General features: G+C 36.6%; 1 protein-coding gene across 5 annotated transcripts; it reads left to right on the top strand.

Annotated features, from left to right (window-relative positions):
- Positions 1-818: 818 nt before the first annotated feature.
- LOC135107367 (eukaryotic elongation factor 2 kinase-like) lies at positions 819-20,850 on the top strand. Of its 5 annotated transcripts, none has more exons than XM_064017129.1 (16): positions 819-1,060; positions 3,633-3,761; positions 5,771-5,915; positions 6,199-6,371; positions 6,678-6,795; positions 7,839-7,892; positions 8,187-8,362; positions 8,639-8,718; positions 9,337-9,491; positions 10,227-10,400; positions 11,201-11,371; positions 14,236-14,358; positions 14,779-14,961; positions 15,426-15,556; positions 15,887-16,065; positions 16,385-20,850. In XM_064017129.1, the coding sequence occupies exons 2-16, from the start codon at positions 3,667-3,669 to the stop codon at positions 16,492-16,494; spliced, it is 2,067 nt and encodes a 688-aa protein (XP_063873199.1). In that variant the 5' UTR covers positions 819-1,060; positions 3,633-3,666; the 3' UTR covers positions 16,495-20,850. The 5 variants fall into 5 exon arrangements, with proteins under 5 accessions (XP_063873199.1, XP_063873198.1, XP_063873197.1 ...); XM_064017128.1 differs by lacking the exon at positions 819-1,060 and adding an exon at positions 1,803-1,983; XM_064017127.1 differs by lacking the exon at positions 819-1,060 and adding an exon at positions 1,807-2,235.
- The last annotated feature ends 4,612 nt before the right edge of the window (positions 20,851-25,462 follow it).

The raw sequence follows: 25,462 nt of genomic DNA, 5'->3' as shown, positions 1-25,462 counted from the left end.
CCTTATATTCTGAGGAAATTTTACCTCGTGTGTGTGTGTGTGTGTGTGCGCGTGCGTGTGTGTGTGTGTGTGCGTGCGTGCGTGCGTGCGCACGCGCGCGCTCGTCTCTGGACTGAATTTCTCCCAAATCTGCAGTTTTCAGATCATATAAGTGGACCTTACGGTACTTCGTCGACACGTTACCAAGCTAAAGAATATTTGTTGAATTGTATCCTGTCACTGCACTACGTACTGTGCTTTCCTAAACAAACGAAGATTCCCCACACGCCGTAAGTGAAAAGTAATTGGTCACCGTCTCTTCCTTTATACACATCACTACAAAATGAAGCACACGGGTCATGGCTAAATAAAAATGTCCGGCTATATCAGATATGCAACAAAGCGTGCGCTGATGAACACCAAAATGGTTACAATATCACCTTGCATCCCTGAAAAGACCACGTAGTTATAGCGTGGAAAACTAATGGAAACCTTAGCGCCATCTTTATCTTTCTAGAAGATTCTAGATTAAAGGATAGACTTGAAATACGTGTCGTTATGCGACCAACTTGACGGAAAACAGAACCACGGATCACAGTATATTTTGGGCTATCCAGTGCAATGCACATGCATGTAATACGTAGTACGTACTATAGTTTTTTTTTTTTTTTACGTCTTTTAGAAATGTAAACAAAACATTCAAATTGATGTTGTATTCCATTCTATAAGCTGTCTATATTTGAACGCATAAGACTGGCACATCCTTTCACCCGTGCTCAATATTATGTTGTAACACCTATGCATGTTGCATTTATGAACCTGTCGCGGCGACTGAAGTCACTCAACCCCGCCCAGCCAAGTCCCTTACTGCGCAGTAGTCTTTTCATGGTCCAGAGTGGTAAAGTTTATTATCGCCACATTGCTGGTTCCATCAACGCTTGCTTCACTGCATATTCATCCGCTTGATTGAATTGAGGCATCGACCAGCATACTACGTGGTGAGGGTACAAGGAATGGATCAGTGTGGGTCCATTGCCAACTGTGAATGTTTTCATCATTCTGAACCCAGGACAGAAACAAGGTCAGACCATAATAAACTACCACCACGCTCTTATCCTTGTAATATGAATCGTTATTTTTATTCAGGATAAATGTAAATGGGTGGATTTGTGTGGGTGGAGACTGGAGAGGGACTGCGAGATGGGAGGGTGGCTCATATCATTTTTATCCCCAAATACGTGTACAATACAAGCACCTACCTGAAGTCAAGGTTACTAGAGTTCTGCCTAGTAACTTCGACATAAGGGGCAACACCTGCAGTAGAGTTTTGTATTTTTTCTTCCCCTTACCGACCGAAGAAGACATAACAACTTCCTTCTAATTCTACCAGTTTTGGGAGAGGCTGAAACACTAAAACAACCGTTTTTGTTTTTGTTTGTTTTTTTACGATTTTTGTTTTCCTTCTTATTTTTCTTAACATACCTATCAAGCTGATTGGTCACGTTATTTGTACAAACATCATCGTGGGGCTCATGTGCGCATGGGCCTCGCGTGATGCAGTGGCTTCCCTGGTGGTACCTGGCAACTTTTATGACAGGAGGGACCTTTAATAGTCTCCGAAACTTTAAAGAGCATTCATGATTAACCTTGCGTATGATTTAATTATGGTTATTTACATACCGGTAAGTGTGTGAAACGAATATAGACATCAAAATAGAGAATCTTGGAATATACCAGCAGTTTTCATACCATAAATATTTCACTTGTACGAAGTTGAGTGAAGTAAACAGAAAGACGGTGGCACATTTCCGGACACCACAAGGCCACTACATCCCGCAGCAGAAGATTAGTGTGTGTCGGTGCCTTGGTGGTGAAAACGTGCCGCGGTGCACAGAGCCTGGCTGCATTTATTTCTGGTGCCACGAGAACGGTAGTCACGGACATGACTTCTGAAATGCTTTGCTAGACCGTTAAGCTTGCGTGGGGAACTGCTAGCACAGTAAGGTAAATAACATTTGGTGGTGGGCGTGAGGGTGTGCGTCGCAGAGATCAGGCCATCTGGGTGTGTTAGCATCTCGGTGGTGTCCAATGACGTGGTTGTCTGGACCGAGGAACCACCTTCTACAGCGAAAGAAGACGGCGTTACTTTTGTGCATATCTGACCCCGCAGAACGTATATATATGCACATATTGTCCACAAGTGATGTCGATCCAAAGCTGTGAAGGCGTGAACGTCTTGAGTGCATGAGCACGTAGGTACGTCATTGATAAGAATTAAGGGTGCACGTCTTCATTTCTAGACAGTGCTTAATTATGAGGTGTGTGTATGTGTCAGTTATTCTGTTCTGAGAGTGTGGAACCTGTCTTCATTCTCTAATGCATGTCATCAGTGCAAACGGGCATGTAAACACTTTTCAGTCAGTGAATGCACGAATTATGTAATCCACGTGATTTAAATTTCCCCTGTGGCAGTGAGTTTGCCCAGTTCAGTTCTTAACTATGTCGCATTTTTACATCACTGAATATTATTTAATGTTTAGATTGTGCAGCTACAAAGTTGCTCGGTGGTTTTGAAGATGGTGTTGACTTCAGTTTTTCCACTTATAAAATAGTGTTGACTTCAGTTTTTCCACTTATAAAATCAAAATGACTGCCATGAAAATCATTTCATTTTATTGATAGGATAAAGAAGTTCATACAATATGTGAAGGTTACAGTAAAGTAGCATGTTGGAAATAGGGGAGCAGTATATGATGTGAATTACCTATCAGATCAGCCTTGCTAGGTTTTGCTGATTGAATTTTATGTGAGTGTACTTCATTGTTTCATTACTTACAATTTTGTCATGACTGTCAAACTAAATTCAGCTTTCCTGAGGTATATGAACCAGTCCACAAGAGAGAACAAATCGTGTATTATATAGTCTGTGCACATAGTGTATGCTCCTAGTTAATGTATTACATCCTAAAAGTACCTACAGATAAATTACTGTAGATATGCTGCATATTTTAAATATAGGTTGTATAGTAGTATTTCTAATTGGGAAGTATACTTATTTATTGTGTGACTGTTTTAATTTTAAGTTGTCCCTTGCCTAGAAATGTTCTGCATATTGTTCCCAGACAACTTTTCTGTATGATGCAGGTGTATTATAGGTGCTATATTTCTGTGATTTTATGCATCTGTCTGCCTGTATATTTATCCTGAGCTAACTCATTGTCTGTGAAAAGTATCTTGCCTTAAAATTATTTTTTTTTAATATGTTTTTTTACTATGCTTTCAGTTATGTGTATGATATCATCACAATATTTATCTGTTACAGACTGGTATATTATATAATTTGCTTGGCTTTAACCCTGTAGTACTTTGTAAAATACTTAAATATTGCATGTTTTATGAAATTTTGGCTCTCATATGTAATTAGGGTACAGGAGTAGAATGGCAATAATTTTATGTAGATCACCATCAAGAATTATCAAATTGTCGGATTTGAAATATGCCCATATAGAAGAAATAGGAATCTTTGCACTTGATCATCTATCTCTTTCGGTTCTGTCATGGCAATGTCTTTTCTACAAAATAAGAATACTTGACATCCTTGTATATAGTTTCTTTCCATTTCTCATCTGTCCATTTCTTCTTGCTTGGTGCAGTTTGGTGGTCTGACACAATTAATGTGACATCAACATGGTGCTGGTTGATCGCACTTTGAGTGAGTCCTCGGATGACATAGACATCCGTCCTCTAGAATTGGAAGATCTAAGAAGGAGATTAGATGAAAGGTAAGCAGTGATGGGGTTGGCATTATTGTGTTGTGCTTTAGAGTAGCTAGAAGGTCATTGATTGTTTTGATTGATTTGGGTTTTGGTTTTGTTGTACTAGTTCAGATTGAATTGGAAGGTAATTGTAATGTTGGAAAGTCTTGCTGAGTACCTTGAATGTAATTGCCTGGAAGTGCATGTACAAATTAATTGGCCTTGAATGATCTCTGGGCTTATCTTCAAGTTACAGACCCATTAATCATTTAAAGATGATTCAGGCTACAGATAAAATAGAACTAATGCATAAATATTCAAAGATAACATTCTCTAACAACCCAAGGTGCATGATTGTAATTTTTCCAAGTGAGGTTACTGGTCCTTATAGATATGACAGCAGGGCACTAACAAAGACTAAGTAACAATGCTGTATTTTCAAGTTTCCCTTTAATATTAATTAGTGTACAATACTACTTGTTGAATTATCTTTGAAGGTGAAAATACTAAAAATACAGGCAGTCTCATCAGTCATAAACACTGATAAAAGTAATAATAAAATAAAGCTATGATATGTTCATTCTCAACTTCCTTTTGATTTTTTTTTTTTTTTTTTTTTGAGAGAGAGAGAGAGAGAGAGAGAGAGAGAGAGAGAGAGAGAGAGAGAGAGAGAGAGAGAGAGAGAGAGAGAGAGAGTTTTGTTGATAAGTGCAAGGGAGTGATTTTTAATCTTTTATGTCAAATTTAGTCTCGTGCAAAATTGATCGTCCATTTGGGTACGGGTAGTGACACACCTTAGTGTTTTTTTTTTTTTGTTTTTTTTTTTTGTGCAAGGCCACAAGGCCAGCCAGCTTCAATGAAAAAATACTGGTCTTGCTGGCAGATTTCTTTGTATCTTTCCTCTTTCGAACATTTTTGGCATAGCTGGAGGTTGGCTTGATTCTACTTATTGTGTACCAGGCTTAGACTCCACACATCTTGCCTTTCTGCTAGAAATAAAAAAAATTGGGGGTTCAGATTTTCTCACCTTTTAGTATCCCTTGATAATGTGTAGGGAATAAAGTGGCACTATTCTTCAACTAAGTGGTCTACCCTGCCAAGTATTTCTAGCACTTAAAGATCAAGTGTCATAATAGATGCTTTGTATACTAATATATATATATATATATATATATATATATATATATATATATATATATATATATATATATATATATATATATATATATATATATATTGTATTTTCTTAAAAGGACTTTCTCTTTATTCCTTAAAATTGTCCAATTCTCTTTTGTGTGTTGTGTGATGACATCTTTAAAGTGTATCATCTTTGCAGAAATGACACATAAAGAGAAAGTCCTTAAGAAAATACAAATGACTTGCCATCACTTTCAGCTAAACATATTTGAAAGAGAATCTCCTGCCCATATACACTCTTGATTATATATATATATATATATATATATATATATATATATATATATATATATATATATATATATATATATATATATATATATATATATATATATATATATATTAGATAAATTTTGAGTTACAGAAGAGGTGAGCAGGGATACACCAGAGTTTCTTTCTTCATTTATTACTTGCACAATGTCTCGCATAATAAAATTCATTGTCTTTTAGCCTGAAGATGCCTTCTGAGAAGGTGAAACATTGCACAAGTAATAAATGAAGAAAAATTCTGATGTATCCCTGCTCATATATATATATATATATATATATATATATATATATATATATATATATATATATATATATATATATATATATATATATATATATATATATATATATATATATATATATATATATACATACATACATAAAATAAGCTGGTGAAAAATTCATGCTTACTTTCATCCCTTGCATTATGCATTAATCTGTAAGTCTAAGCTTAAATGGGAGCAGGAATTACATTGGTGCTAGAGTACATCGTCCTTTACAGGAGGCTTAAGAATGCCGTTATGTGGAGATAATAGAGCAAAATGTTTTTTTTTTTCATTTTATTCTAGTGATGATGATTGCCATTCTCTACCTGATGGAAGTTCAAACCAGTCCTTCTCTGCGGCATTTCAAATTGGGCTAAAGAGGAGGAGGGAGACAACTGTGAACAGGAATTTTGTGGCCAAGATGGCTTGGAAGAATGCAGTCCGGAAGGTAATGACTGTTACCAAAGTTTTCAAGTTGTTTCTATAAGCATAAATATTATTCTTGGGGTGTAGGTATTTAAGCTATTTTGTAAACAAATCCCAGTTTTTGTTATTTAAAGTACATATATGGTAAAGTTAAGGTTGGACTTGTACAGTAAAGTTATACAGAAATACTTGTAAATCAAATTATGGACAATTTAATTTTAGAGACAAGTGCCCAAGAAAATTTTACATCATTGTTAGTAATTGCATCAAAATATAGAATGTATTTCAGTATTGTTGTTCATCAGGCTCTGGCACTTGGAGACCCATGGGAAAAGTTCCACCTCAATGCATACAAGACAGAGCGGGCCAGGAGGCACCGCTACAATGCCATGCGGCAAACCTGGACACAAGACGAGGTTGTGGTGAAGATGGAGAAAGATTCCTTCAACCATGGTGCCATGAGGGAGTGTTTCCGTATGTAAGTAAACTCGTATCTTTTTATAGTACTGATATACCATGTGTGTTGTTTAGGTAATTTGTGATCTTTCATAACACACACACACACACACACACACACACACACGCACACAGAAACATTATACATAGATTAAAAGGTAAATGTAATGGTTTGACATTATAAGATGGGAAATTTGATTCAGTCGCATAAAGTTATATCATTGGTAAGAGTGAGACAAGTTTTGTCTGTGCTGCCTACGTTCGAAAGGGCATTATTATGGAAAATAGCTGTGTGTATTGATCTTTTATAATTTAGCAACTTTTACAGGAAGAAGCTCAGCAACTTCTCTAAGGATGATTGGGAGCGAGCTCATAATTATGTAGCGAAACGCTACATGGACCTAAACACTCCCAGGGAGACATACTTTGATGATGTCAGGCTTCAGGTTAGTGCCACAAGTGGTCTTTTTTTACTTTTAGCCTTCAACATCATATTGATTTTTATTTTACATCAGCATCATTATTTTGAAAATGAGCTTCCTAGGTCTACATCTTCATTTAACCCGTGTTTTAATTGAATTACTAAATAGAGATTTCTCATCTAATACTGATCCAGTCACAACTTTTATGCAATAAATTTTAAGGAATAATGGTTAACACTGGCTGGCCCCATCACACAATTATCCCAGCCCTCTCCTCCAGCCTACATATCCACTGCCAACAAAGTAACAAATATTCTGCAAGTATTTCTCCCCACTCATTGTACTATGGATCTGACTTCCCAAGGTCATGGATCCTAACCGCATGATTACAAAAGTACACAGATATTGATATGGCACTCAAATCCAAAGTACATGATTTTAATTAAAAGAGACAGACTATACTGTGATCATTCAAGACATGGTTTGCTGTGCTTTTCCACTCTGAGCAAGTAGTTATTTAGGCATTGTGGAGAAATTATACTACTTAAAATGTGAAGGAAATACCATAAAGTAATCAAGATCAGCCATATTTTATTGCAGGATAGCCCATTACTTGATATCGCATTTTTATATGAACAGGTCTTTTGTTAGAAACCAAGAACACTGTTACCATTCATGAAATGTTATATGTTGCTGTTCTTCCATGTGTTTGAACTCAGTTGAATATTTGCAGTGAAGATATTGAGAGAGCACTATTAGATAATAAAATCTATCTGTTATCAAAGCAGCTGTGTCAATTTTAGTTTTGTAGTTAGAGCAGTTGTGCAATTTTTTTTTCTCCAAATTTCAGTACTGAATATAAAACATGTAAATCTTTTGTTACTGTGTTTGCTATTCCATCCATCTAGCTTTTTTTTTCCTCGATGTTACACATTACTAACTTTTCTCTCTCTCTCTCTCTCTCTCTCTCTCTCTCTCTCTCTCTCTCTCTCTCTCTCTCTCTCTCTCTCTCTCTCTCTCTCTCTCTCTCTCTCTCTCTCTCTCTCTCTCTCTCTCTCTCTCTCCAGATGGATGCCAAACTGTGGGGAGAAGAGTACAACAGACACAATCCACCAAAGAAGGTACTTGTATAAATTCTCTCTCTCATTCTCTCTCTCTCTCTCTCTCTCTCTCTCTCTCTCTCTCTCTCTCTCTCTCTCTCTCTCTCTCTCTCTCTCTCTCTCTCTCTCTCTCTCTCTCTCTCTCTCTCTCTCTCTCTCTCTCTCTCTCTCTCTCTCTCTCTCTCTCTCTCTCTCTCTCTCATGAACTCCCAGTACTAGTAAGTGAAACAATTCTTACGTGGTTATCTGTTCATTTTTTTATTACATATTTTAAAATTATGAATAGATGTTAAAGATCCTTAATTTTTCTTGCAGGTGGATATATTCCAGATGGCCATCCTGGAAATGATAGACAGAGAGGGGAGTCCTCTTTTCCATCTTGAGCACTTCATTGAGGGTCAGTATGTGAAGTACAACTCAAACTCTGGATTTGTTCGTTCAGAAGCCATTCGCATGACTCCTCAAGCATTCTCCCACTTCACATTTGAAAGGTACAGTAATTTCAGTCATAATGAGAAACATAATGGAGTGATTAGTGAACAATAATCATTGCTGATTAGATAATGAAATTTTTGTTTTGATTATTTTTCGTCTCTGTTAAATTATATTGGTTTCTTATACTTGGACAAAATAGTTAGTTTTGTAAGATAGCACATATTTATCAAAATAGGACACATCATCATTATCAAAATTAAGAATTACTGCCTTAAGATAATATTCTGTATTTTATGTTTTTTTTTTTTTTTTTTTTTTTTTTTGTTTCTCAGGTCCGGCCATGAGTTAATTGTGGTGGATATCCAAGGAGTTGGAGATTTATACACAGATCCTCAGATTCACACTAGCCATGGTCAGTATTTTGGAAAGGGCAAGGGAGATAATGTACAAGAATATAAGTGAATGGCCATCATTTTGTATATTGTGGCAGAAAGTGATGTACCATAATAGCAATGTTATATAACTAGATTAGGCAAACTGGATAATGGTTAGGGGAGACAAGGCAAATAAGGAAGGCAGTGGAAGCAGTTAGTGGTGGTCTTGGTTACATGAGATCAAGCCTGCCAGAAGTTTGGCAAGATTCTCTTCTTCCCTTTACTATTGTCTCTTATTCTCTCTCTCTCTCTCTCTCTCTCTCTCTCTCTCTCTCTCTCTCTCTCTCTCTCTCTCTCTCTCTCTCTCTCTCTCTCTCTCTCATCTAGAGCAAAGGCTTATGGAGTACATAGAATCTTTACCCTCCAGGGAGTAGGTATGTGCTGTGACCTTATTTGTGTGTGTGTGAAAGAGAGAGAGAGAGAGAGAGAGAGAGAGAGAGAGAGATTTAATAAGTAATAATGGTGAAGGGATGATGAAATGCTTACCAGTCGTGATTCACTGTAGAGGACATTATTTGTAAGCTTATATGTTCAGTGTAATGCTAGAAAAAATGTATTGCCAGCAGCATTTTAATTTCTTTGTGTGTTTGTTTCAGGAGAAGAGTATGGGGATGGTAACCTGGGAACCCGAGGCATGGCACTTTTCCTGCACTCCCACCGGTGTAATTCCATCTGTGAGAGTCTCAATCTCACTCCTTTTGACCTTGCACCATCAGAGATTGAAAGTAATAAAACCATTTCAAGTACAAAGGTACCGTAATTTCTTTGTTATATTTTGTGTTTATTCTCTCTCTCTCTCTCTCTCTCTCTCTCTCTCTCTCTCTCTCTCTCTCTCTCTCTCTCTCTCTCTCTCTCTCTCTCTCTCTCTCTCTCTCTCTTTCTTTGTTATATTTTGTGTTTATTCTCTCTCTCTCTCTCTCTCTCTCTCTCTCTCTCTCTCTCTCTCTCTCTCTCTCTCTCTCTCTCTCTCTCTCTCTCTCTCTCTCTATATGCAAAATATTGTGACTACAGCAACCGTGGCAACAACAAATACTTACATTTATGGACTAACCATGTGTCAAGTGTCTTTATTTATATATTCTGGAATCAGTGAGATTAGAAAATAAAAAAAAATATGCAGCTGAATGTTTCACAAAACTGCACTTTATGACAGGTAATATTGCTTTTAAACAAGACAGGGTGTTTGTCAAGAAAATCAGTTCATTACTATCTTCAATCCATTATTATCTCTAGTCCACTGCATTGGTACTTGCAGTATCACTATTTTCAAGTTCTGGTATTCATGATAGTGAAATTAATAGTAGTGTATCTGCCCTGTCATGTTTACCCATCTATTATCCAAGGGGAAGAGTGGAACATTGGGAGACTACAGATGATCTGTAACCAGGTCTAAAATCTAAAGTTTCAGCAACTACACTTACAGATCTTTACTCTACAGAGAGTGAACATTTTAAGTTGTTTTCCTGACTCTTGTGTATGATTTCAGAATGCATACCAGACTATTGTCCGGGGCACTGAGGAGATTGTGTTGACTCCTTCAGAAGAGGAGAAGGAACACATCCAAGACTATATACGTATGCGTTCTTTGTCGTCAGGGTACCACTCAGGGGATGATCGACCAAGAACCAAACTCACATCCATCAGCTCCTTGGATTCCTTGGTAAGTGTATGTTAAGTGTTTTCAGAAATGAGAACAGACATTCCTCTATGAATGAAATAGTGTATGTGCATAAATTTTGGGTATTTCAGTAGATGATCTGTGCTGGGTTTAATTTATGCCTTTGTGACTCAAGATCCCCACAGTCTGTTGTCTTCACTAGGCTAGCTGATGGTCAGTAATGGAATGGAGATATTGACATGGTACTAAGAAATCAAATTTAATGTACTAAGAAAGAAAAGCAACAAAGAGTGCAGCAGCTGCCAGTTAACTTTCTTGATACCAAAGTAAGGATTTCACTTATTATACTTTAGCATTTATGAAATGCATTAAATGAAGAATGTTTCAGTATGTAATAATCCATAAAGACAGAAAAGATTATTTTCAGATGTAGCATGTGGATTAACAGTTATATAATCTATGTTTTGGATTAAACATCTCCATTGCTTGCTCCTGAAATATGTTAAACATGTATATTTTTTTCTAAAACTATTGTTACAGAGGCATTCAATTTTCAAGTGTATAGAAATTTCATAATCAAAGATACAGCATTCTTTGTCATTAAAGACATGTGGCTGATGAATGTAGCAGATGTAAAGCAGTTATGTAGTGAAACCCAAGTATTGTGACAGGACAGTCCAAGGCAGCAGCCACAGGTGAATGTATATATATGTGTGTGCCTGCTCAAAGAGACCAGATAGGGTATGCTCCACATCCTGAGGGATAAATAAAGTGAGATAGAAGAAAACTCCCTGCTATGATTAAGTTGACAGTTAATTGCTTCTTGTATTTGTGTATTTTAGGAATGTGATGACATGATTTTGATGTCTGAAAGTGAAGACTCTCTCGTGGATTCTGCCAAAAGGGAGAGAAATCACCACCACCACCTCAGGGACTACCACAATAGGCTTCGTCTTGACTCAATGACAGATTCTGGGACAGATACAGAGACTCGAGAGATGGAGATCATGCAAGTAAGAATAGTTATTGGTTGTTTTCAGATATATTGATCTTGGCATACACACACACACACACACACACACACACACACACACACACACACACACACACACACACACACACACACACACACACACACTTACTTTGACTTTATGGAAAAGTTGGATAAAAACAGTTATGGAGACTGGACAGTATAAGCTTAGCTCCTCTCCCATATGCCACAACTAGGTAAATACAACTAGGTAAATACAACTAGGTAAATACACACACACACACACACACACACACACACACACACACACACACACACACACACACACACACACACACACACACACACACACACACACACACACACACACACACAGGGGATTTATAGCCATCCCTTGCACCCTTTTATATGCCACACCAATATTAAGTTGAAATCATAACACACAAATGAGGGAAAGAATTCTAGACATAGTTACACCAACTAGCAACACTGTTGTGAAATTTAACATCTTTATTAATCATATTGACTGAGTTGTGGCTTGAAATGTATTTATATTTTGATGAAATACTTCAAAACTTCTGTGTAGCAACACCTTGTCACTCCCAGCTCCCAAGGGAAGCAGGGAGACTCCAGGGAGAAGGTGTGTGTCTTGCTTCTCATCTGTCCCTCCCCAATCCTTTTCCTTATTGCTTGTTTACTAAAGCTCACTAAGGGCATATCAAAATGGTTACATCATTAGCAAGAAAAGGTAACTTTCTTCTGCAAGAGAAAAAAGAAAAAAACAGGAGCAGCCAGTGTCGAGTCACAAGACAACAGTTTCACCATTTCCTACACTCCCAACCTCTTGCACCCTTCAGGATATTCCATTGTCCTAAGAATCCCTCTCCTCTGTTACTTCTGCTTCTTAGAAGGCATCCCTCCTCACTGCAATAAACACTAGTTTGAAAGATCTTCAGAAAACTTTGCATCTCTGGGACAGGGATCACAAGAAAGCAATGAACAAGAAAACACCAAGATCTAAGAAGCTAGATATTCCAAGATATGCTGCAGAAGTTTTATAACATATTGACACAGAGTAGCTCAGACAACCCTCTTAATTTAAAAGACATACTACCAGAAATGTGAGTCCAGGAACATAGAATAAAGAGCAAGACCTGCATGCTCATAATAAGAAAAGTTATAAATATTTTGTATATAAAGAGAGGATAGAAAGACATATCTAGCTACATATAGAAACATATCTTTTAGATCTGAAAAGCAGTCATGAAAAGTATTAATCTTTGACCATGCATTTCTCAAACATTATTTTTTTTATGTTTAAGGTCTATCTCGTCAATCATTTACACAAATTACATTAAAACAAGGGCTCAGCAAAAAAAAGTGCCAGTATTTTACTGTAACAATGCAATGTTTTAAAATCTTGTGATTTTGGGTGGTTATGGATGACTCCCTCACTCACCAGTACAACCCAAGTCTATTCTCATGTCCTAAAAGAGCCATCATACCTTATCCCCACTCCTTTTATTTTGGAATTAACACTTTCAATTAGTGCATAAGCAAGACTGTTAAGAGATTCCTCTGAAAGTGGAATTTGCATGAAGAGTAGCCCCTGGCAACACACTCAGACACCTTACTCATCACCAGTGGAATCACATTGATCACTTTAGTCCAAATGGAATTTGGGTAATGTTGCTTGTCCCACTACCACCCATGCTTTGTCATTTGCAATATTTCTAGATCAAGCACTACCAAACTCTTCCAACACCATGCTCTGCAGTGACATTAGCAACATTTCATGCTCATGCTTCATTTTTGCATACCAATAGCATTTAAGAGAATTTTCTGCATATTGAAGTTTTTATTGTTATTTCAGCTGATTCAAAACTGTCTTTGCAGAATTGGAAACATGCAAGACATGGTTGTCTGGCTTAGCAACAAGTGACTAAAATCAGAGTATCTCTGATGGAATTCCATTGAATTTTTAAATTTTTGCTTGAGATGGACTAACAGTTATATCACCATTTTAACATCGTATTTCTATAGAAGTGTAAATAATTTCCTTGATCACATTGCAGGACATGGAGCCGTCACTGTAACCATGTGCATGATTGATGCACTCTGTGGATACCTAGATGTTACTCAGTGCAGTACTGAAATTGACTGGTGCAAATTTGGAGTGGGGAAAAGGTTAGGGCAACACTTACACCACATCTGATTGGGCAGTGAGTGAATGAACTCAAATGCATATGCAAATTAAATTAATTAAATAAAAAGTAAGTGAATCAATCATGAACCTGTACTGTCTGAACTTGCAAATAGAAGCATGTTCTGGGTTATGGTAATTTACTAAATGCGTAATTGTACTTTGTTTTAAGGGACAGTTTTCATTACAGCTGCTGTCTCAGTCTCTCTCTCTCTCTCTCTCTCTCTCTCTCTCTCTCTCTCTCTCTCTCTCTCTCTCTCTCTCTCTCTCTCTCTCTCTCTCTCTCTCTCTCTCTCTCTCTCTCTCTCTCTCTCTCCATACCATTTTGATGAAATTTACATTCATCACTAACAAGAAACAAACATCACTGATTAGATATGCTAATCCCCTTTGGTGACAAATCATTAACAATCACTAAAGCTGTAATACATTCTCTCTCTCTCTCTCTCTCTCTCTCTCTCTCTCTCTCTCTCTCTCTCTCTCTCTCTCTCTCTCTCTCTCTCTCTCTCTCTCTCTCTCTCTCTCTCTCTCTCTCTCTCTCTCTCTCTCTCTCTCTCTCTCTCTCTCTCTCTCTCTCATCCACAAGCACATACACACACACACCTTAAACAAAAAACAATGAAAATCCATGAATGAATTTTGGTTAAGATTCAGATGCTGTAAATTAAAATTTTACACTTCAGTTCAAACAGCTGGTGCAGAGGAAGGCTCGACCCTCTCACGTTCTTGGAGAAATTGAACACCGTAAACAGCTGGAGTTACTAGAAGAAAACAGAAGCAAAACTGGAGGTTCAGTTCTTGGACAGGTAGTATATGCATTTAGAAACATAGTCTTAAAGTTGAATTTCAGATGCATTCTGGGAGCACCCAGTTATCTGTACATAAGCAGTGGCTCTCATACTTATGAACATTTCAAGTAAAATAAAGTAAGCAGTAAAAAGAGTGATGAAATGCAAAACAGGTGAAGACAGCTTATCCGTTGTTACAAAAGTGGTCACAAAATGAGCAGTCAAGTTACAGTGAAATCATAGTGGCTGACAGTTATGTTCATGAATCTTATGTTTGTGTTATGTGCTTAGTCACATCATTGTACATAATAGTAACGATGGAAAATATATACATTTCTGATAATATGTCTGTTGTAAATATATTGCTGTCTTGACATTTGTATGTAGTAAAGATAGTTGTAATAAATGAGTATATTTCTAATAGCCTGCCTTTTTCAGGTTCATTTGGATCTTGCCAAGTATCATGAGCTGAATAGGTTTGTGAAAGAGGGTGAATCCTTTGATCAGGAAGCAGCCATTTATCACCTAAATCAGGCAGCCAAGTGTGGTTGCTTGGAAGCCATCAAAACCATGGCACAGCTGCACTTGGGCCTTCCACATGACACACTACCAGGCATTCAGGTACTTCTTCTCAACAACTATAGATCAACCCCAACCCTCAGATCACATTTGTCTGAAGTTGTAATCAAATGTCAAGGTGTATAGATGGCTTCTAGACATTTCTAGATCACTTGACAAATTACAATCTGTCAACTTCCATATGCTGAATACTTTTCCACCATCTAACTTCTCCTTGATATCAGTCAAGTTGTTCACAACCTGATAACCTTGGCCTGTTATTATCTGGTGACTAAGAGTGACCCTTGTGAGAATGCAACAAATGATGATAATGATGATAAGATGTGTTTGTAAGGAGGTTATGATTAGCCAGTTATTTTTTTCCAAAGTGCTAATTAGAATATAAATCTGATGGAATTTCAAGGTTTATTGATGCAGATCCCCTAAGACAAGAGTGATATAGTTGGTATCATTCATAATTATGAAATATGATGCTAATTTTCTTCTCTCTCTCTTTCTCTCTGTAGTTGGATGATAACAAATGTGAGTTGGAGCTTGGATTTGACTACATGCAGACAGCAGCTGAAGCCAAGGACCGAGTTGCTATGATCTACATTTCAAAAGCCTATGAGACAGGCATAGGATTACCCAAGTCTAAGTAATTATTTTCCAGAGATAAATTAATTGAGATATGGCATATTCTTTGTGAAATAGAGCCCTTGTTGTTTTTATTTTCTGCATCTGAAAAATGTGATGTGCATTGCAAGATGTAAAGTTTTCACCAAATTGCATTGAACAGTTATTATAGGCTGTCCAAGAATATGACGTTTAAGTCCCATAGAGTTGTGCATGATTTGATATTCAAATTGAAGTTGTGCGAACAGCTAAACAACAATTTAAACTTCAGATATGTTCAACATTCTCCTTTATACAATATGATTTTTACAACAAATCAGTTTAAATATTCTTTCTCATTCTGTTTTCACAGGTCTAAGAATTGGGATAAGGCAGTGTACTGGTTAGAAAAAGTGATAAATACCAACACTGAGGATGAGGAAGGTAACTTTGATGGCACCATGGATGATCCCCAGTACCAGCTGGTAGCACGCCAGGCGGTCATGTACCTCTCTGGAGGTTACTGCTTAGAGAAGGATCCAAATAAAGCAGGTAAGCAAAGTGAATTATAAAATTAGATAGTCTTTTACGTAGCCCTTTACATATTCGACTGTATTTATATGTATGCATTTGTTCTAGAAGTGGCAAGATATGATGTGAGACAGGTGTAAAAAGTATTTGACAAAACATAAGGATATGTCTTCCAGCATTCATGGATTTAGAGAAGGCATATGACAGAATTGATATAAGAACTTTCTGGAATGTTTTGAAATTGTTTTGACAAAGTAGTAGATTGTTTTAAAGAAGGAACAGATTAAATATTCTTACTTTATGAGGAATTTCAACATTTTTCTCTCCATTTTCATTTTAGGAGAGTTGTATACCTATGCTGCAGAATTAGCAACAGAAGCCATGAAGGGAAAACTTGCTGCCAAGTACTATATGCAAGCTGAAGAGGCTTGGGCAGAGTGTGAGGAGTGAAGCTGTGCAGAGTCCTAATGGTATCTGTTGGTGCTAAACATTTTTGTTACAAAGAGGAAATAACGATCTCTCCTTTATGTGGGTTATTTGAGAAGGCTTCCATTGTTGGGCAGTGATAATGATTTTTTTTCTTTTCTTTTATTTCTTTTCTTTCTTTTTTTTAGGGCAGCAGTGATAATGATTGAGATGTGATCATTAAGAACATATATATATGTAGCTGTATGGTATGAGTATGTTTAAAAAAAAAAAAAAAATTGAGGCCATAATAAAGTGCTAATGGATTATAACAATGAGGAGAGTATAGTATTAAGCAGCCAGACAGACACTCATATTTACATTTAAACCACATTGCTCATAAAAGTTTTAAGTAAATTAGATATAAACATATTATCCAAAGCTATTGGATTCTGCTGAGGAAGAGAGTGTAGTATGGCTGTGTGGATATTGTATAAATTATTATATTGTTGATGTTAATTGTATTTTGCCAGCAAAATTTAAGCAATCCATTTTGCATCTTTCTTTTTTCTCTTTCTTCCTCACTTCATTTCTTAATTCATAATGTGCTGACCTTTTCAGATCCATATTCCTCATGTTACTAATGAGTTAAATTGTGCTGGATTTTTTCTCATAGTCCTATGGAGTTAAATATTTTTAATTTAAAGAAAATCTAAAATAAATACTGAACACAAAAATTACTTTTCCCCAGATGTTACTATGAATATTTTTTGACTTCTGGGATCTGTTTTCAGTAAAAGAACTATTAATATTCTCATATATGACAGAAGTCTCAAATTTTAATTATTGGATAGAGCTGTTAAGGAGTCTTGGGAAACCAATTCTCCAGCATTACAAAATTTCAGTTAATAGGTTTCTTATGCATACATGTAGAAATTCATAAGTAGGCATACATTATCATTGGATTCATTAGGGAATTGCCTATAAGCTGAACTTAAGAAAAACATGAGCACAATTTCACACATTTTATACTGCAGGAAAGAAACCCAAAGAAATATACCGGTACAGGATTTCCAGACATTGTTGGTGCAGATTTTTGCTAACTTTAGATGCACACTTTTGGCATACAATTGACTGTTAATGACCTTTCCAAGTTAGGGGTATTCAAAGGATTGTAGGTAAGGAGGCATATGTGCAGTTTTATCATGTATCAGAATATATACACTTCAAATAGTCATAAGTAGAGAGCAAAGTGCCTTCTTCATCCTTTGTTCATCCCTCTGGATGCCCATGTTTCCAATGATGATTCAGTGTGATAAAAATTATATCTAAAAAAGAAAAAAAAAAGTGAAAGCAAAGCCCTCCCATATTATTTTGCAGGGTGTGAGGGAGAGAGCAGTGGAGCCATTTATTAAAGATGCAGCATGGAAACTGTTGCAAATAGTGTAAAATATAGAGTAGCAAAATTTGTTTATCGATAAATATTGAGAGGACTAAGATGGAAGAAATTATGAAAAGTGTGTGAGCAAAAATGAGAGAGAGAGAGAACTAGATGGAGTGAAAAAACATTCGTAGGATAGAAATATAGGGTAAAGATGCATTGTATGTATAGAAGAGGTGCTACACAAGCTTGAACAAGCAAAGAGAATGTTTGGATGGAGAGAGGTGGAGGCTTTTGAGGAATGCTCCTAGAGATGGTGACTATTGAAACGGAAAGAGATGAAGCAAAGCCAGTGGATATAGTCACTTTCTATCACACAATGCATATGGTCAAACTTTTTTTTTTTCCAAGGAATTTTTAAGTAATATAACATCTTCACTTGAAAAAAAAAAATTGAGATTTGAAATGGATGTTACAATTTTGGTTATTCACCAGATCTGAAAGATGTCATGCATAAGATCAGATGAGCACTGGAGCAACCTTTAAGTGCTGTGTTTTCAGGAAAGACATCAGGGACAAGGAGGCGTCAGTCAGCATGTTGTGACACAGTAGATGTGCCAATTCATTTATTATGGGAAACTTCCATTCATCTGCAACTCACTAGACTTGGATTCAATTTAAGTGAAAGTTCCACACTAAGTAGCATCTTTTTCTCTTACTCAGATTATTTGTTGCATTTTTTTTTTTTTTTTTTTTTTTTTTTTTTTTTTTGTGAATTTGAGCATCCAACAAACATTCACTTGAAAATATTTCAATACAAATAAGTATCATATACCTAAGAGAATTAATGGTGATTAGTACAGTAAATGATAGGGACACACAGATACAGGCTTCATTAATCTAGCATGTATATCCAGTAAATGCTGCTATAGTTGTTAATTCTAATGTGAATGTCCATGATTTAGAATTTTAAGGAACAACATAGGCCCCATGTGTGAGATGTAAAAGGGAGGATAGTGGAGAGAAAAGGGTGCTGTACAAAGAGATAGAGAAAACAATTTGATATATTTACATAATTTGTGTGGGTAGATCTTGTTTTGTTTTACAAAAAGTTATATGTTTTTTGGTACCTGATGGATTCCATGTAGAACACTTATCTATACCACTAAGTGAATGAGGAATTAATGGTCACCTGATTTGATGTATTTACAAGTATTGTTTTAAAATTAGATGCATATCCATTGTTTCCTAAAGAAATGTAGCTGTGATATCAATTTTTCATTCATTTAGCTGTCAAAGGAATTTGTGCCAAGCACTTCCACATAAGAGAGAATTAAGTCTGATATAGTAAATAAGCCTTTTTCCTTCCATTGATTCTAGAAAGCATGACCAAGAAATTACACAGCAGGCTGTGACCTTAGCCCAGATGGTGAAGGGTTATGCCAGAACAATTTCAGAAATATTTGGTGCTCTATTAGTTTTATGTTGGCAGTGTGGTCATCAGTGTAATTCCACTGATCATTTAATCAATCATTACCAACATTTACTAAGCACCAATGCCTTTTCAACACTGCCAGAGAAAGATTAGGGACAGTCATTTATATTTCAGGCTTTGGAATCATTAAGGATTATGATTATGTTGCAGGTAAAGTTGAGTTTTATCAGGGAATACCATGTATGGTATACTAATTTTATATGATAGACTTATTGAATTGGGGATTTGTTAGAGATGTTTCTTACAATTTTTTGTCAGAATTCAGTATCCTTGTCATAACCATAAACTTTAGACCAAAACTGGGATGCATGATTCATCAAGTGAGGTTTTAGGAAAACAGTGATGATCAGAGAAATGTAAAAGAATTTTTAAAGTGGTACATATTTTATGAAAGTCCTGCTTTATGAGTAGATTGGATTAATCCTTCAATAGTCATTATTGTGCCTTATTGACTTACATGAGGAACAGTCAACCATAGCTTTATTATGATTAATTCCCAAAGAATGTCTCTGGACAGCTATGTAGACATTAAAGTTGTAAACATGTTTACTTTTGAAAAATTCATGGCAGTCAGTTGGGGAGAGGGAAGGGGGAAAAACATCTATATGGTCAAGAAGATGGAAGAAAACATATAGGAGAAAAATAAAAACAGTAAGCAGACCTATGGTTAACAAGAGTGTACATGGGACAGTGTTTGAGCCAGTATTTTGAGGGATATTGTGAAAAAGATAGTGAAGAGCCTGTTTAACTAGTTGGAACTTTAAAGACTTGTTTCTAATGCAATCACCCCTTTTCTACACACATGAGATGGCAGCCAAGACAGAAGCATAAAATTCATGCAGCATGCACAACAATATGTTACAGAATCATCGCAATTATTGTCTTCATGGACATGATTGGTTGATGGCATGGCTATTGGAAATTATTTTGTCTTGGCAGTGTAAACTACTATACAGTAAGGAACTGTAAATATTCAGGCAAGTAAATGTGGCATTATCATCTTTACAAAAGTTGTTTGGTGATTTCATTATAATCTTGATTGGCTTGGATAAAGGGAAGGAATGGATTGTATTCTTTAATGCAGCAAAGGTCCAATTACCTAGACTCCTCAATTCTTGAGAATACAGATCCTTCCCTTGTGGATATGCAACATTTACTGTCAAGACGAACCACAAAATGTCAAAATATATCCATTAATCAAATGTACTCAAATCTTAAATTATTTGTCAAGTGGTGGAATATATATATATATATATATATATATATATATATATATATATATATATATATATATATATATATATATATATATATATATATATATATATATATATATTAGCAAACTATATTACTAAAGTTTGGAACTTATGTAAACTAAAGCAGACAGACACCATCACAGGAATGAAGCAAGATGGGTTGTGTCTGATAAGTATTATACTGTACTATGTAGTGGAAGCATAAACAACTGCATTATCACTGTTCCATCACCTGTGAGTGTTACCTGTTTGATTATAATGTAAAGTGGTTTAGTTGTTTTCTTTACACTGGCAGAAAGGAATAAATCAGAAGTCAGTGTCCATAGCGCAAATAAGATTCATCAAACACCTCCATTTGGTTGTTGAGCTAATAAGCTCTCACTGTGTTCGCCACTTTTACAATAATTCGGTGCTACTGATTACAGTTTGCAGTAGGGCCGCCTCTTCTTATATGCTAACTAGGAGGCTGCATAGGACCTTCGAGGCCACCAGGGGTCCTCAAACCGCCATTGTTATTATTATTATTAATTTTTTTAATGTGTGTTGAGTAAAGATAGATCCATCGAAATTTTAATTAATCCAGAAATTTTGTCATTTTCGTGAATTTTACAATATCTCCTGAAATTTGCATCAGGACTCCTTCTTGCACATAAATGTGTGGTGCGTTTTCCCTCAAGCTGAGGTTGTACGAGGCGAATGGCATCACCGTGGCTCAGGCAGCTTAGTCACCAGTCAGTGACGACCAAGGATGTAGAATCCTTGGCGACTGATTGACGGTGGTACGGTGTCAGTATACTTTTCTGGTGCTGAGAAAAGAGTTCTCAGAGCAAAGGTAAGATCATACTATCGATTTCCTTTTTTTTTTTTTTTTTTTTTTTTTTTCAGGCACTCTTTTTCGAGTCTTTCTTCTTAATTTTGTACATATATTTCAATATTTTTGGAAATAATACTTTCACATATAGCATATAATATGGCGGGTGTTTTCACGTTAATTTTGGTGATTTTTATAGTCTAAGCTAGCTACGACTTTCCGTCGTTCTCTCGTGGTATCTAGCTTTGGGTTGGTTAATCTCGCAAATTTTACTCATTTTCATTATTATCTGTTATATTTGTGTACTTTGTAATTGCGAAATTGGGTGTATTCTCTAATGTTAAAGAAAGCCGGTTATACTTGGGAATTCTTTTTTTTTTTTTTTTTTTTTCCCCTCTTAAAGTAACATTTAAATGTGAAAGGAGTGGCCCGAACCACCTTAGAGGGTCGGGAATCCACCGATCAGTTTCACAACACGGGCATCAAACAGCGTTTCGCATAAGGTCCCCAAAAAGCCAGAAACGGCAGAGAGAGAGAGAGAGAGAGAGAGAGAATTACTTTTCTCGGTGACTGCAATATTTCCTCATGATTATGATGGTCGGTATCGCCGTCATTGATGATGCGGTCATGTCAGGTTTTGGTGGGTGCGGCGCGGGGGGAGCGGGGAACGCATGTGTGTGTATACTCGTAGAGCGGAGGTGGTGGACGTGGGTGAAGTGTTTGTGACAGAACGCGCACTTGTAATGTACTGGCTTAGGTTACGTCAGGTTGTTAAGTTATGTCACTGTTAAATTAGACTAGGCTAATTAGCCCGTTGTCGCACTGACAATTTTCAACCGGGAATTTATCACCGAGTTTGGTCACACGGAGGACTCTTCCATTCTGGGAAATATCGGCTGAAAAGAAGTAAAACAAACATGGATCTGGACTTTGCAGCGATTTTTAAAAAACAATTTGAATAAATCAATTAATTAGATATTTGTTTCTCGAAAAAAAAAAAAATGGGGGGAGATAGAACTCCAAAGTAACATCTTAATTTCAGGTGGCAAGCAACTCTCAGGCCCCATAAAAGCTTATTAAACCTAATCTCAACCTCAAATCACGAAATAATAAGCAAAGTAATATTATATGCAAGCTTTCACTTAACTCATTGTGGCAAACTAAGCAGAGTAACACACAGGTGGCGAACTACTGCAGCGATCAACTGACCTTCCTCTTCTTGTGACCACAACTTATCCACCTCTAAAGAAAATAACCGACATGCTGATGGTTGAGATATCGCGGAATATTCCGCTAACTTTCCCGTGAAATATTGCCGACTTTAAATCTCGATACAAAATTCGCGAGAAACTGTCTCGTGCATGTGACTGCATAACGGCGCCAACCTCTTGTCAACAACGAGCAACTCGACGTCGCTAGCTAGCTCACTCATACAGTACCTGTACAGTACGTACGTGTACTCATATGAGGCTACCCCATACACACAGCTTGTTCATGTGCTTACCTATAGGGCTGCTACATATACTCGTTCCCAGCAATATTAATCAAGAAGACTCGAGGGAAGACGAATAGGGGAAGAGAGATGCTGAAGGATAGAAGAGAGGGGAAGGATTCTACGTATATACCTTCCTCAAGTGAGAGCCTTTTGAGTGTAGAAATCTTGTTAATCTGTCACTAGAACCGTAAAAACACTCTTAAAAATTCATGTAAATTTAACTAGTTTTCAGGAAGTACTGGAGATGCAGCACAGAAGTTTTTCAGAATTCGGGCCAGCCAGTGTAGTCTGGAGTCACAAAGTGATGGATCCAGTGCGTACCTTTTTCCCCACTCAGTCTTCTGTCTCATGTGTTCTTGTTGGATTAGCTCATTGACATGCAAGAGCTCCCATATGAAGGGTGGTGGTTGACTTATATGAAGAGGATCAACTATAATCATTCACACCTTTCGGCTGTACGTCTTCCTCCACCCCTATACAATGAAAGACAGCCCCCATCCCCCTACACACACAACTTGTCTGGAAACACCTAGAAATATCTGGAAAAAAAAAAATAGAAATCATGCCAAATATTGACGGAAACTGGAAGGGAGGGAGGTGCCGGTCTGATGACGTCACACCGACCGTTATTTACGTGCGTACGTATTTCATTTTGAAAATGACTCCTCGAAAAAACGCAGCTACACCCGAATGCTTTACATATTCTGACTTGCTACAAATTTTAACTAATACCAAAAATATCAAGAGATTTCAAACCTTAGTAATATTAAAAATTTTTAAGAAGAACAATCAGGAAATTGTTGGAACCTTGACCCCCATTAAAGCCATTGAAATGTCCACTCATTTTGACTTTACAAGAATAAAAAAATATAGATAAATAAATAAATAAACACTTAAAATATATGAACTATTTCTTCAAATGATTTAAAGTTGGTTAAAAGCAGAAATAAGCAATTCATTGGAAAAGAAGTAGAAATATTGTTGGAACATTAACACGATTAAAAATAATCCTACAGTCCATAAATTTTATTCAACATGAGTGAAAAAAAAAAAAAAATTAAAATCATGAGCAGTTTTTAGAAGCCATAAAAAACTTAATTACAGGGTGAAATAAAAATTTTGTAATCTATCAAAAAAGGAAAAAAAATGCCTTATTTACACAAATAACGCAAAAATTGACATGATTCACTTAACAAATATACGAAAAACACTTAAAAAGTAACTGTTTTTAGAAACCGTAAAATCCTACTTACCAGTCGAAAAAAATAAGTATCTAATTTTTTTTTTAATGATATTGAACAGGACAGGCACACCCAATATGGCGGCGGGTCAGTGCCATATTGCCTCACTTAATTAAACCTTCATCAAAAATAAACCAGCCAATAGGGGCTATGAATCCAATGAATAGACCGTAAAGTTGACTCAAACGAATTAAGGTGTTTTAGTTTTACTCACCTTGATTAATAATGACCGTGTTCAGAAGCGCTTTCCTCTCTCATCGCGCCTATTTTCCAAGGCCGCAGACACGATTAGCAGGGTTGTCAAGACCATCTCTCTCTCTCTCTCTCTCTCTCTCTCTCTCTCTCTCTCTCTCTCTCTCTCTCTCTCTCTCTCTCTCTCTCTCTCTCTTCTTTTCACAATGTAGAAGTCTTGTTAATCTGTCACTAGAACCTTAAAATTACTTAAAAACCCGCGTCACTTCAACTAGTGGAGGTGCGGCGCAGATGTATTTCAGATTGTCCCACCGTAGGAACAGCTACAGTCTGGATCACCCCTTCTGCAGGCCCACCCACCGCCCACCACCACCTACCTAGTACCTATAGAGACTGGCGCCACTTGCCTCGATCGGAGTCCGAAAAGTTAACATATATTATCAGATATCAAGTTCATTAATTTAAAAGAGAATTTATAATCACAGTAATAGTAATACTACTACATAGATACCTGTACAACAGCTTCTACACATATATCGCAATAATAATGTAAAATCTAAATATAAAATAATATGAATCTTCGTTTCTCCCAACATTTCCTCCCCGCTAATGTCAACACACTGGCAACACACAGATAAACTCACCAACTAGTACTCCAATAATTACGATAGTTAGCTCGTGAGAGTAGATAGAAGAAAGAGAGTATGTAAGTAAACCAGGGTTGAACGATGAATCAGAGAGGCTAGAAAAGAGCAAAATAGATTGAGAAGACAGTGTAGATGGCTGAAGAAAAGAGGCATGAAAGCAATGAGGCGGAGAATAAGTATCAGAATGCATGGACACCACATGTGAAACAGCAGCGACTGACAAGGCGAATGATAATGAAGGCAAAAGTGAAGTGTGAAAGGAGTGTGATTGAATCTTCAAAGGAGAAAGGCATGGAAATTGGCCGTAAATGCTATGTACAAGAATGACGGCTGTGATGGTGAAGGAAAGGGTGACCTGGCGCTAGGTGCAGTAATTTTCCGGTAAAGTACAGTGGTTGATGCATTACGCGATCTCTAAATTGAGAATGATACTAACAGTTATCGTCACGGTGAATGAAGGCGTTGTGGCTAAATCCAGTTCATCGTCAAACTGTA

The sequence above is a fragment of the Scylla paramamosain genome, chromosome 15 (genome assembly GCF_035594125.1).
Source record: "Scylla paramamosain isolate STU-SP2022 chromosome 15, ASM3559412v1, whole genome shotgun sequence".
Lineage (NCBI taxonomy): Eukaryota > Metazoa > Arthropoda > Malacostraca > Decapoda > Portunidae > Scylla > Scylla paramamosain.
Note: the sequence above shows the minus strand (reverse complement) of the source record. Positions and strands in the feature narration are given on the sequence as shown.

Coding starts and splice junctions, on each gene's coding strand:
- LOC135107367 (XM_064017129.1), top strand. CDS start 3,667: ATGGTGCTGGTTGATCGCACTTTGAGTGAGTCCTCGGATGACATAGAC. Junction 8,719..9,336: donor TCAGATTCACACTAGCCATG/GTCAGTATTTTG, acceptor TGTTTGTTTCAG/GAGAAGAGTATGGGGATGGT. Junction 14,962..15,425: donor ACACACTACCAGGCATTCAG/GTACTTCTTCTC, acceptor TTCTCTCTGTAG/TTGGATGATAACAAATGTGA.